General features: G+C 43.3%; 1 protein-coding gene across 1 annotated transcript; it reads right to left on the reverse strand.

The window, feature by feature from the left end:
- Positions 1-147: 147 nt before the first annotated feature.
- LOC142399966 (dnaJ homolog subfamily C member 13-like) lies at positions 148-12,075 on the reverse strand. The gene is made up of 29 exons (XM_075484528.1): positions 12,032-12,075; positions 9,424-9,583; positions 9,267-9,329; positions 9,094-9,195; positions 8,910-9,014; positions 7,839-8,041; positions 7,601-7,685; positions 7,360-7,514; positions 7,179-7,224; positions 6,912-7,066; positions 6,623-6,824; positions 6,416-6,531; positions 6,210-6,288; positions 5,207-5,342; positions 4,930-5,114; positions 4,778-4,852; positions 4,582-4,701; positions 3,188-3,583; positions 2,980-3,093; positions 2,774-2,890; positions 2,123-2,300; positions 1,946-2,037; positions 1,757-1,856; positions 1,588-1,662; positions 1,382-1,494; positions 1,132-1,301; positions 1,008-1,050; positions 761-934; positions 148-351 (listed from the first exon to the last, which is right to left on the reverse strand). The coding sequence occupies exons 1-29, from the start codon at positions 12,073-12,075 to the stop codon at positions 148-150; spliced, it is 3,807 nt and encodes a 1,268-aa protein (XP_075340643.1).
- Positions 12,076-14,057: the final 1,982 nt, after the last annotated feature.

The following is a 14,057-nucleotide window of genomic DNA, read 5'->3' on the forward strand; positions in this document are numbered from 1 at the left end:
TCATTCCAGCCATCAGAGGGCCGATCGTCTCCAGAGAAGCCATGGAGCGAACACACAGCTGTGCAAAACAACGCAGCTTTAGCACTGTATTATGTCGCAAAGAGAGGGGGAAGTTTAAGCCCCTGTTGGGCTTTCTGTGATCTAGTGTCAGCTCAGACACGGAACGCTTTCCTCGTTGTCCGACAGGACGTGGATGAGGCGGATGGAGCTCTTGGGCACGGCGTTGTTCTTGTGGTTGAGTGCTGCCAGGACGCGAGGCAGGTGGCCCAGAGGAGGAACCTGGTCAGCCAGCTGGCTCTGGGTGCTGAAGAGGCAAACTGCCGCCGTGGTAACCGTCTCCAGGGCCTCTCCCTGCAGGAAACCACAGATGCCAGTTAGAAAGGCAAAAAGAGCTTACACACACATGTACATATTACACTTATTATATTCATTCAATTGCTACATATAGATGTCTTTAACTGTTAGTTAAGTAGCCCCCTACAATTGTGTATTGTTCTGGAATTGTTGTGAAAAAGAAACAACCAAAAACACTAGAGGAGGTAGACTGTGTGCTTTTTTTTGTTAACTCATCAAGATGCACATTATTTTGACTGTATCAATATGTTTGCTCAAACTGACAGTGGTGATACAATGCTCAATGTAAATGTGACATTGATTTCTATTCCAATGTACCATACTTCCCAATAAAAATATTAAACAAAAAAAAAGAAAGGCAAAAATAATTAGTTTTTTTTAGTTTCCAAATAGCACATCTGCTCACGCTGGGGTTGTTCTTTTCCAGCAGCTCGGTCAGGGTTTCCAGGAGGGACACCAGGAACTCTCGAGGCTTGCGTAGCACCCACCCAGGCTGAGCAATAAAGATGCGCAAGAAGACTCCACCGACCTCAAGCTCCCCCTGACCCGCTCCATAAGCCACCGTGAAATCATCCGGCAACTGAGCACAAAGGCCAAAAAGTTGATTTTCACACCGAGCCACAAAACATTCGGACAAACTGATTAACACTTACCTTCCAGTTCACATCAGGATTGTCCTTCTGCTGCTTAAAGTGTCTGCAGAGACATAGAAAAGCATCGACATCACCCTCTGAGACAGTTCTGGTAACGGCTGCTTACACCACAAATCAAACATACTCAAGCATCATCTCCCGGACGGTGGTGGACACTTTCTCCCTTGAGTTGTCGTTCCAGATGAGCTCGGGGTTTTCGTGCGTTCCTTCAAATATGTGAACGGCCGCCTCTGCGTTGTCTCGCATCGCATCCATGAAAACACCCGGAAGGAAGCGCACGAGTGTGAGACGTACCTGGCAGAGAGCAAGAGACACAAAAGGTGAGTTATTTGCAGATATAATGATGATTATACAACACATCAGTCCAAGCTGACCTTTGGTCCAACCAGTTTGTCTGAGGTCATCTTGGAGAAGAGCTCCGCAGTCTGAGTGCGAACCTGGGGGTGTGTGCAGTTACAGAAGAGGTCCAGCAAGTAGATCAGAGCACCTGTGAGACACGTAGATAAACGGAAACATTATGCAGGCAAAAATCACACACATATAAATATATATATATGTAAAAAAGTACAAGTTCACCGACCTTTGGCCATAGCCTCTTTGACTATCTTTGTGTTTGAAGTCAGTGCATAGAGGGTTTCCAGCACCAACTGCCTGCCTAAAGATGCAAGAACATGAATTTAAGCTCACTGCTCAACAATGAAAGCAGAGAAAGAATCCCACACAGAATGATCGCTATTACAGCTGCTTACTGGAGGGAAGTGAGTGCATCAGCAACAAAAGGTTGGACAACACCAGGGACTCGGCGATGTTGCTCACGCATTCTTGGTTTGACGTCACCGTATTCACAACCTGCAGGAGAAACCGATGCGATTACGATGAGGCCTCACAGGGATCCACACAAGATATAAAAGTCCGGACCCAGATTTAATCGACTCTACCTCCAAAACCAGCTGCTGCACTCTACCGGCTCCATGCACCCGCAACAAAGAGAAGAGCAGCTTGAAATGGCCAATGCACTCGGATTCTGAGCCTGTGGTTGAAAGCAGAGAGCAGCTCAGAAAAGAAGCTTTAAAGCAACTAAATACAACTCAGCATTCATTGGTGTTCCTTCTCACCAGCGTTGTTCTTGATGACATTACGCAGAGCCTCCAAAGCCATCTCAGCGAAACGTAGCCTCTCGGCGTGGTGCTGGGACTCCACCTTGTTGCTCTGACTCATAGCCAGCAGAGTGTGGAGGTACTGAGCCTGCGAGCCGACGTAGTCCAGCAGACTGGCAGCAAAGGCTTTGGGGAACTAAACAGAGAGACGGTAGAGAGATTTACATACACTTCTGACATTAACAGCGATTTATTATTTGTTTAGTTATTTTTTATTTATTTATATTAATCAACATATCAGCAGAGCATCAATGTAAATATGCCAGAGTTAGCACAGTTGCTAAATTTCATCCGTTGTCCAAAGGTAGGTATCATTAAAAAAAAAAAAAAAAAAAAAACACCATGACAAACGGATATAACATGCATAAATCTGACACAAAAAACAAACAAACAAAAAAAACACTAATTCACATCAAAGTTAAGAGTTCATACACAAAATGGAAAAGACGGAGGGGTTACCCATGAGAGCAGGTCTGGTTGCTCTCAACCACTGTTGAAGGGTCTTTTTAAAGATGAGGCTTAAGAATGGAGCTTTGTGTTATCTGCCTGGAAACCTCTGCCTCTGTAACGCCAAACAACAACACGACTAAGCGGAGCTGGAACACTCACCTCCAGCGGGAAAGAAGGTTGCTCGTTGTACACCCGGACAAATATTTCCCCCACGATGAGCTCTTTGCTGTGATCACTGAACAGAAACTCTGCACCGAAGCTCTTGTCATTTTCTCCCTGTTGAACGAAACAACGCGGCTACGTGAGTAATCGCGCATGGACGTCACTCTGTCACCTAAATCTGAACGGCTGCGAGTCTTCCTGACCCTCTTGATGTTTCCCTCCTGTTGACCCTCCAGGAACTCCAACAGCTCGGCTTGTGTTCCATTGTTCCAGATCAGGTAGGGATTCTCAGAGTTACTATTCAGCAGCTTCAAAACCTGAAATCAGCACAAGGAGAATCTAATTATATCCTCTGATGATCCGTGACATGCAGCACGAACCCAACTCTGCTCGACCCCCCGTTCGACTGACCTCAGCAGGAGATCCTGTCCCCAGCTTCTTTGAGATGTACGGTGTGAGCATGGATGCTAAGCTCTTACGGATGGTGGGGTTCTCTGGAGGGGTTCCCTCTATGCCGTTGGTCTCTGAAACAGGGTTATTGCCATCCGGGGAGTGTGGCGTCTGAGCGCAGCCTCCCAGACGACTGAGTGCCACCAGGCTGAGCTTGGCCAAGCTGTTGGCAACCTCCTGCTGGTTTGTGTCCTGGTTAGCCTGCACTCCACTCTCCTCCAGGGTGTAGTCGTAGTTGAAGAGGTGGACCAGAAGGTGCCAGAGCACACCAGCGTGATACAGATGGGTTTGCAGGAAGAAATCCACCGCGAAGGAGCTGACACACTGAACTGCCAGTGCAGCAGTCTTTGGGAGACCCTGAGAGGAGGCAAGGTGGAAACAGAATGGATCACTGTTGGGCAACACAATTCCTATGAAACACTTCCATTTAAGCTCGTCTTTCTCATCATAACACATTAATAAAACTAATTATTTGAAAACTGATTCTATTCAGCACCTAAACAGCTGGATTCCATCTGTATTTCCTGATCATTTGGAGAGCAGCGGGTGGCTCTTAAAGGGGTCAAAATCACTGATCTAAAACTATTAGAGGCAGAAGAAAAAGATGGCTAGCAGTTATTTGTTAAGCAATTAACACTGATGTAAGATAACAGCCTCTGATGACAGCAAGCATTAACACACAAGTCATCAGTCAGTGGGGTTACATGGCACTGAAAGGATCGGATTATTGTCTAAATTACAGATTAATAAAACTGCATGTAGACACCTTAATCTGACAAGAAATTGGATCGGATTAAGACCCCGAGATAACTCGGTTGAAAGTAAAAGTAAACCTGCTTGTTGACCGTGAATCAGACTTTGCGTTCTGCGCATGCTCCAGATGTTTTCCCGGGGTCGTGACCCGGAAGTCAAAGGAGACGATATTCCGGTTGTTGTCGACGTCAGAAAGAAACAAACAACGCGATGGAGAATGCTCCGTTGGGCATCGAGTTTGTGCAACAAGCAGCTCATCACAGACCAAATGTAGAGGGACGTAGCTTCATCTGGCTCTGCGTTCTCCATCTTTCTCCAATGCCTGAGTTTGTTGTTGTTGTTGGTGGTGAAGAGGTCAACAGGAAGTGGCTCTATTAGCAACAGCTGGAATGGGTACAGCGCCACCTATCATACCGGGGTATGACACGCTTTGTGCCTCTGATCCCATTCATTCACCGCCATATATCCAAGGAGAATTACCCTCGCTCAACTCATTCTTATTGTAATTTAGACAATCTGATCCTTTCAGCGCCATGTAACCCCAATGAGTGTGAAAATGTCAATGGGACACGTTCATATCTGATCAGAACACAGATCCAAACCTTTCCGTAGAACAAGATGTGACAGAGGTCCCGGATGATGTTGGGCAGTTCAATGATCTTCTCCTTGCATTCTTCAAACTGTGCTGCCACACTGTAGCACCTACAGATGTGCCCGCACACCTGTGGGTGGAGTAAGAGTTGAAGAAATCTTTCCAAATACCAAAAAACAAACAAAAGCATGTTCTGATCATTCTACCTGTACAGCCATGTCATCAAGCTTGCTGGATGCCGTTAACACAGCAACACAACGAGAGAGAGCCTCCAATAATATCTGAAGAAACAGACTCGGTTACCCGCAGATAGCATTCCCAGATGCTGATATTTAAGGGCTCAATGTGTCGTAAATACCTCGATGCCGTTCTCACGGCGCAGTTCCTCTGCATTAAGAGCCGAGCAGTTCACCGTGTGGAAGGCCAGGTCAGTAGCAGCCGGGAGGAGAGGTGATGTTTTAGAGAAAAGCTGCTCGTCCTCGGTCTCCATCGTGATGGTTTTGATGAGCATGGGGTAACCGGCATATTTGTAAGGTTCCAGTTCTGTGGAGGAACATAACAATTAGCAACGATTGAAACAAAAAGCCCACATCACATCTTCACTTTCACTGTAACAATCTTTTCGACCTACACACCTTGTTTGTGTCGGTTGAACAGTATGCTCTGGGCTTTGAGGATGAGGATAATGTTTTCTGGGTCGGGGCCGTCCACGATTCGGGCAGACTTTGTGCAGAGGAACTCGTAGGCTTTGTTAACTCTCTCAAACATGTCCTGAAATACAAAACAAGTTGCTAAAATCATTCTGAATAGTTATTGTTAGGGCTGGGCGAGTTAACTCGTTATTATCGCATTAACGCGTGATTTATTTTCTTTATTTATTTTAGTTTTCGAATAAAAAAAAAAAAATTGGGGGGGGGCCTTTTGTGCCTTTAATGGATAGGAAAGTTCAGAGAAACAGGAAGCAGAGAGACGGGGAACAACACGCAGCACAGGGCCGTCCGATGCGGGACTCGAACCGAGGCCAGTTGCAGCGAGGACTATAGCCTCTGTACATGGGACGCCTGCTCAACCCACTACGCCACGGACCACCCGTTTTACTATTTATTTTATTATTGTAAAAGTCTGTTGCTCACAGGCTTTTATTTTGTAAAAGTCTGTTGCTGTCTGCTGATCCACCAAACATGGAGAAGGGTACGGAACTTTTACTCGGCCATTTTCTTTTTAAAGTTCTTCCAGACGGCAGAGTCGACAGAACCAAAGTCATCTGTAAACACTGCCAAGTTGAATTGTCTTCTCAGCGTAGTAGTTCCAGTCTAAAATATCACTTAAAGGCAAAACACACAACTGATAGCAGCAAGTCATTCAAGGAAACAGACAGTGGAGCGAGGCTTCTACATAAAAACTACAGAAAGATGCTGATGTTAAAAGTGTGTTTGCACAACAAATGTTATGGCACTTTCATTTATATGGCAGCACATTTAAAATAAAACTAAATGCTAACAGCTATACACTACTTTTGGATTTTGCGTACAAATGCGATTAATCGTGATTAATCAGGGAAATCATGTGATTAATTAGATTAAATATTTTAATCGTTGCCCAGCCCTAGTTATTATTATGCATATTATATGCACGCACCCTTCCCTCTGGGTTTTTGTCAGGATGGTACTTCTGTGCCAGTCGGAAGTAGGCTTTCCTAATTTTACTTTCCTCATGCCTGAAGACAAAAAAAAGACAACTTTCAATGACAGTAAGGGGCATAATGCCACAGGAAATCAACTCAATGTGTTGTGTACCATCTATGATCATTTTAAAAGCAGAACGTGTTTTTTTTTTTTACTCACTGGCCCTGTCCTTTAGGCAGATTGAGGACTTCATACGCATCATCCACAGACATCGAAGGAGGCTTCTTTTCCACCTCTCTTTTCCAAGCTTCAAGAGTGTCTTTCAGTAGCTTCACCTGCAGGAGTAATCAGAGTAGTGCCTCATGAACCCTTTGGTAGAAAACAGAAGCAGGACACTAAAAAAAAGTAAGGTGAGAAAACACATACAGCATCCCTAATGGGCCAGTTGGGGAAGCGAATGGTGTCGCACAGATGTCTGAGGTAGTAGATGTTGCAGAAGAGCTCGTTGTCCAGCTGAGGGAAGCTGATTACAGGAATGGGGCAGTACTGGTAAAGGGCTCGTGTGTTGCTCTGCAGCCTGGGGCTGAAGTCTGCAACATGAGCTGCTATCTTCTCTATCATCAGCCGCCTGTAACAGAGAGTTCAAAGACATTCACATAAACCAGACAGCCATCTAAATAAGAAGGAGCCAGCCAAGACAGAGGCCTCTTCACACCTCATCTCGCTGCTCCATATGGCCTCTGGTGTGTCAAATTCCCCAAGGAATATCTCAGACAAGCGCTCGGCCTCGTAGTTTTCCAGATAGCACACCATGGCCTCAGGCAACACTGGTCCCAGAACACTACGCTGCACGATGTCCTGCCCCTTGGACTGTGGACACAAGCACGACAGATCATTTTCAGAAGAACGGCGACTTCATTTATTGGAATTAATCTGTTTTTATTAAAAGGTAAAAGATTTCACATCCAAAAGTTATTTTCACCTCTTCTGATTTGAAGGCTTGTTTCAAATGAGTGTACTTCAGGAACCTAAAGAAAAGAAGGAAATGTCAGATATCGCGGCACACACAACACTGACCTTTCATTTCTTTTCTTTCATTTGTGTAGAACATAGAAGTAGATGAATGTGTTAGACAGCGTGTATGGTCCATGACATGCTTTTACCTTGCAACAGGAAGAACGTTGGAGCCTGTGTACATCATGATGAAGAAGAAGACCCCTGTTAAATAGAGGCGTTGCAGGTTGGGGTTGTCCTGCATCACTAGGTACATAAGATTAGCAACCTTTTCCACCAGGATGGGGTCAAACGTCAACAGCAGCTGGAGTGGACAATGGGAAACCACAGAATGTCACTTCATCTTATCACCCCATCTACTCGAGTAGGACTTATATAGCACAACTTTACCTGGACAATGTGTGGGAGACAGGCATTGTCGCTGATCATCCTCTTGATCTTAGGTAAAGGACGGATAATGGCGTTATCTTGGTCCCTAGATACAAAGTAAATTAAGAGCGTTATCATAATTATTGTTCACCGATTTATCCTTCCAAACAAACCTTAAAAACAACCCGACAGGTTCATGAAATTATTACTGTAAAAAACACAAGATGGGAAAACAAAACACACAACCAGTAGTCCCCACCGGCTTGGGTAGTACGAGCACATGGTGATTAGCATGTTGAGGATCAGCGTTGCCAGATCAGACTCGTTCATCACTGCCTGTCCGGAGGCCAGGAGGCACCACTTCAGTTGGGGAATGGCCTGTAGAGGGCGCCAACCATCCATCCCCTGTGCCCAGCAGCGTGTCTTTGCTGTGAGGACACCTGTGCTCCAAAACTCCTGCATCTGGACAAAGATGCAACAGAAAAATGGTAAAGTAAAGCATTCCTGTTGGAAAGGATGAATCTCAAAAACCAGGCCAAAATCCCCAAAACTGGGCCAAAATGACCTGTCAGCAGGATGAATCCCAGTTAAAACTGGGCCAAAATGACCTGTCAGCAGGATGAATCCCAGTTAAAACTGGGCCAAAATGACCTGTTAGCAGGATGAATCCCAGTCAAAACTGGGCCAAAATGACCTGTTAGCAGGATGAATCCCCAAAACTGGGCCAAAATGACCTGTCAGCAGGATGAATCCCAGTTAAAACTGGGCCAAAATGACCTGTTAGCAGGATGAATCCCAGTTAAAACTGGGCCAAAATGACCTGTTAGCAGGATGAATCCCAGTTAAAACTGGGCCAAAATGACCTGTTAGCATCCCAAAAACTGGGCCAAAATGACCTGTCAGCAGGATGAATCCCAGTTAAAACTGGGCCAAAATGACCTGTCAGCAGGATTAATCCCAGTTAAAACTGGGCCAAAATGACCTGTCAGCAGGATGAATCCCAGTTAAAACTGGGCCAAAATGACCTGTCAGCAGGATGAATCCCAGTTAAAACTGGGCCAAAATGACCTGTTAGCAGGATGAATCCCAGTTAAAACTGGGCCAAAATGACCTGTCAGCAGGATGAATCCCAGTTAAAACTGGGCCAAAATGACCTGTCAGCAGGATGAATCCCAGTTAAAACTGGGCCAAAATGACCTGTCAGCAGGATGAATCCCAGTTAAAACTGGGCCAAAATGACCTGTCAGCAGGATGAATCCCAGTTAAAACTGGGCAAAAATGACCTGTTAGCAGGATGAATCCCAGTTAAAACTGGGCCAAAATGACCTACCTCTTCAAAACTAAAAGGCCCTCTTCGTTCCTTGTCTGCATTACCGAAGTACCACTCCTTCTCACTTTCTCTCTTCATGTCCGGTGATGCCTCCAGCACGTTGCTCTGTGGAAACGGAGAACAAAGATTTTCACATATGGGATGAGCCGAGTGGAGAATTCTACTTTCTGGCCACAGTTCATACCTGAAGTGGCACAGTCGCTCTGCTGGTGTGCAGGTGGGCTATGGTGAGCAGGTCCACCAAGATGCGGACTCCATTTGAATCCATCACGTCTTTCACATTTTTCTGCAAAAATGAACAAGTTAGGCCCCTCCCTTTATCATTCATTTATGCATCTATTTTTTTTAACAATTTACCTTGTTGAGAATGAGCTTGTTGAGAAAGAGGATGAGTCTGTCCCTTTCCAGCTTGTCTGTACACTGTAACCAAAAGGTATGTGATGTAGATTTGAGCCTTTATTGATAGATATAAAAGCACCGTAAACGCTTGCAGGTACAGTTTGGCTGCACATACCCGGTCCAGCATGCCCACGATGTATTTTGTGTCTGCGAAGGGGCCGATCTCCTCGAAGCACTTGCCGTAGACTATCGCAAGCGCCTGCAGGCACAGGCACTTCATCATGACTTTGGGTGTAAGCAAAAAGCGGTGGTAGAGCTCGTTGAAGAACTCATATCTACAAGCACACAGAAGCAGGGTGATCAATCGTGTTTTTACGGAACCGTTGCTGAAAAGCAGAGGTGTCAAGTAACGAAGTACAAATGTAGAACTAATCACTTTTCAAATTAAGCTTGCAATTCATATAGTGGCATCTACCTTTGTGTGTGGGTTTTAAAAAAAAAAATTATTTAAAGGTTACTTTATACTTTTATACTTTAAGTAGGTTTTGGAGCACATACTTTTTCACTTTTACTTGAGTAAAAAGGTTAAGTTGATACTTCAACTTTTACCAAAGTGTTTTTAAACTGCAGTATCTATACTTCTACTTAAGTAACAAATATGTGTATTTTTGACACCACTGCAAACTGCTCGCTCGAACGGCTCAAGCCTGATTCTTACTCGGCACAACCACGCAACTGTTCTGGCTCGAGAACCATTAATGACGTCATCGAAAGCGCCAGCCCCTTCACAGTTCCTTCAGCTCATAAGCGCAGTTTGCGCCGAGAATGCGTCACATTTGCAGTTCTCTCCAGACCAGCGAGCGTCACTGTTGAGGAAACAAGCTGAAAAGCATACGAAGAAAGCATACACAATGCCACCTGTGGTGTCATTGTGGTGTCTATTGCTGGCTACTGCTTCCTCTGCGGATGCAGATCTCGCAAAGCTGCCTATTTCATTGTGGGCAGCTCATAAATACGATGTTGGCCTTATTAAAGATTGTGAACCAGTTGTTATTATTGTTGTACCCGTCTATGTCAGGGATACACTGAAAGTCCAACTATTTTAACACAGCATTGAAAGAATCTCTGGCTGATTTGACTCTGACTCCTGGAACTGTCCTTATCCAATACGTTGATGATTTATTACTTTCAGCAGGATTTACGGATCAATGTAGGACAGACATGTTGAAACTGCTTCAACATCTTCAAAGGAAAAGGTCACAAAATTTCAATTTGTGAATTTGTGAAGGAAGAAGTGACGTTTCTTGGTCATGTTCTCTCATGAGCAGAAATCTGTCCTCTCAGCGCATTGATGCAGTTCTGAACATCCCAAAACCTCTCACAAAGAAACACATGATGTCATTCTTGGGTATGGCAGGTTATTGCTAGCCTGGGTGCCAGCCGAACTTAGCCCCGCCCATAAAAGTTTTGGTCGGGAAGTTCGGTCTGGCTCTGCTCAGTTGGGAAATCATTATGCCCGACCAAGAATCGGTCGACCCAATCAGATTGCCAGGGCGGGCTTTATACGATGATGGACAGATGATCAACAGGGACATTATCGACTACGTCACTAAAGAGCTGAACATGGCTGCCGCTGGAGAGCTAGGGTGTGTAGATTCTGCCATCGAGTCTGTTCTACATTCATTTTGAAAGACGAACAGAGGAACGCGATAAAGGCTTTTATGGATAGAAAATATGTTTTTGCCGTCCTTCCTACAACAAATGTGTGTGTTGCTTAATCTACGTCACATACTACGTTGCTCTGATTGGTTGTAGGTCTATCCAATTGAGCGAAGAGGCATTTTTTCTCCTGGTTCGGTTGAAACACGCCCCATACTCAAATCTCTATTGAGCGGTATCAGACTCACATTCTGACTAGAATCGTGAGTATGACGTAGTCAGGCTAGGTTATTGCAGAGTTCACATTGCAAATTACTTTGAGCTGGAAGCGCCATTGGCCAGCTTAATATATGGGAGGGGCTTGGCAGCCCCTAAGCAGAATTGGCCTTCATTGATTTGAAAAACGCCTTGTCCGCTGCGTCTGCATTGGCCTTACCAAATTCTGAGAAACCATTTATCCAAATGGTGGCTGAAAAGGCTGGTTTCATGTCATCTGTGTTGTTGCAATCCCATGGTGATAAATTGCAACCTGTGGTTTATTATTCCAGTAGGCTTAATGCAGTCGCAGCGCTGTTGCTGCAGCTGAGAAAGCAGTGTTGGCGTCATGTGACATTGTTGGATATAATCCACTAACAGTTTTTGTTCTACATTCTGTTTGTGTCATCCACCTGGAACAAAAGACGTCTCATTTATCAGTAGCAAGGTGGCTTAGATATTCATTATATTATTGGACATGCCCAACATTATAGTTAAACGCTGTATCACTTTAAAACCAGCCACACTTCTGAGGAGGATGGTTAAAAGTCAACTTCTGCTTACTGAGGGGGATGGAGAGCGGCATGACTGCGCAGCTGTTTTGAATGTTGTTTGTTCCCCCGTCCTGATAACGGGACACCCCTTTGTCTAACCCTGATCTTTTCCTGTATGTTAATGACTCCTCCTCTCGTTTTGCTGTGGGTTTGAATTAATTGCTTTAACTGAGGCTTGCAAGTTAGCGGAAAGAAAACCTGTGACTATTTATTTATACAGATTCCAAATATGTTTTTGAGGTGGTTCACGATTGCGGAGCTTTGTGGAAAACATCGCTTTTTTTTTTTTTTTTTTTTTAAATCGGATGGCTGTACTTTTGCCAGCGGTTCTGGTTGGCATTTTTCTGATGGTAGGCCATGCCTACCTAAACATTTTTTTTTCCTTGTTTGCTAAGTGGACGGACAGATTAGATCATGCGTCCAAAGGAGGAATTCTGGATATGGTTGAAAAAATTGATATTGTTTATGTTAACTTTTGTGGGAGCTCTAATAATATAAATTAAAATACAGTCCATGTCCATGGTTCTATGAGATTAATTTAATTAATTTGGCACAGTGAACTATTGATTAAAAAATTCAATTGAAATTATATTATCAGGGATATCACGAGGAAGGGAAGGAAGGCATAGAGGATGTGAAATTCTGGTTGATTCAAGCAGGAAAGAAAGAAGGAACTGGAGAAAGTAAACGCAGAGAAAGAAAAATCAAATCAAGTCAAGTCAAACTGGACCAAAAACAAAGTGATGTTTCACAGAAAGGAAGATGATTTGTGTTTGTGTGCGGAGAATGAAAGTGGAACAAGAAAGTGATGATGATGGAGATTATGGTGGAAAGATATTTGTGAAAAGGCAAAAGGAAATTAAGGCAAGAGACTTATTTGTTCTCAAAGGAGCTGGATCACCCCTTTATTGTTACAAATTAAATCTGCTAGAGAAAGATCCAGCTGGTGCAGCCACAGCCTTTTTAACTGAAGGAAAGAATGTAGTGTCCAGATTACAAGACTATATGTCAGCAGAAGCGTTGCATGTTACTTTTGGGTTTAAAAATAACCCGGGACCCGATGAAGATTATGAAAAATAATTAAAAAAGAGTAACCCCAGTAAAAATAAGTTTGTTTCTCATGTATATGCGGATGGAAAATAGATCCAGAGCTAATTTGAGCTAAATCCTTTTTGGAAGGCCCGCAAACACAGGAGGAAGACCCAATACACTGTAAACCCGGAATTTGTTTTCAATTAAACGTTTTAGTGTTCATTACTTATTCTATTATGTTTTGTAAAAATCTATGTAATTACTAAATCAAATTAGTTCTTTGGATTAGAAATGTGAAAATATACACTGCAATGATCATGTTAAGCAGAGATTACATATAAAGTTATGTTCTGTGAGGGAGGGGCGGAGCCTATTTGAAGTTCAACTGAGAGTCAAGACCCGTCCTGTGTGAGAGCGTGACCAGCTCGATTTTTGGAGAAAACTGAATTGTGTATTTAAAAATAAACTGTGGATGTTTTAAAGTAGTTTTAACGACACTAAGTAGACGGAAGAGTGTGTAAAGCAATTATTAAGATCGGTCTGGTTGCTAAACGTTTGCTAAAGGTTAGCTTAGGACTGCACCAGTCTTAATTCATTATTGCTGCAGTGAATTATTTGTGTTAATTTTTATTTGTTAATTTCAATGTTTTCTGAAATAAAATAACTTGAACAATTTAAAAGTATTTTTTAATTTCTTCCTTCCCATACAAATTTCTTTTTAAACAATATATTGTGGCGTGCTTTGGGTGTGTTGCCGCATTGCATTATGGGTGCTCTCTGTTTCCCGTTTATGTGCTGTATTTAGTGCTGTGGTAGAGTTTGTATGTGTTTTATGTTTATGTTCTGTACGCAGTGACGGTGTAGTACAAGGTTTTTGTTCGTGTTGCATTTTAACTAAATCTGCACCATAACTGAAAGTGGTGAGATAGAAAGTTACCACCACTTGTTCGAATACATGGGGGTTGGTTGAAATTCACTATTGTTCCTGTGAATTGTCTGTCAAGATAAAAGTGCTTACTGCAGGAGGAAGTCTGGACTAAGCCTTTTCTTGCCTCCACCTCTACCATTACTACAATGGTATATACAAACTCTAAATCAAAACAGTATAAGTCATTAATTAAAATTTGAAGACAATACATTACTTATATCAACAAATGATGTTAAGTAATGCTTTTATATATATTTATGTGCATTTGACCTAAAATGGTTGGCTAGACCTCAGAAAAGAGATAAGTTATGTGAACTAATGGTTTTGAGTAAAGGTTACTAATGTAAACTTGAATATGTCTAAGTTATCTATGCCAATACA

The sequence above is a fragment of the Odontesthes bonariensis genome, chromosome 15 (genome assembly GCF_027942865.1).
Source record: "Odontesthes bonariensis isolate fOdoBon6 chromosome 15, fOdoBon6.hap1, whole genome shotgun sequence".
NCBI classification, from domain to species: Eukaryota; Metazoa; Chordata; class Actinopteri; order Atheriniformes; family Atherinopsidae; genus Odontesthes; species Odontesthes bonariensis.

What these genes read in the sequence shown, in the direction of transcription:
- LOC142399966 (XM_075484528.1), bottom strand. Translation starts at nt 12,075, where the DNA reads ATGGCCTACCATCAGAAAAATGCCAACCAGAACCGCTGGCAAAA. An exon ending in GCCGTGAGAACGGCATCGAG is followed by an intron (nt 4,853 to 4,929) that starts GTATTTACGACA and finishes CTGTTTCTTCAG; the next exon opens with ATATTATTGGAGGCTCTCTC. An exon ending in TTGATGACATGGCTGTACAG is followed by an intron (nt 4,702 to 4,777) that starts GTAGAATGATCA and finishes CTCCACCCACAG; the next exon opens with GTGTGCGGGCACATCTGTAG.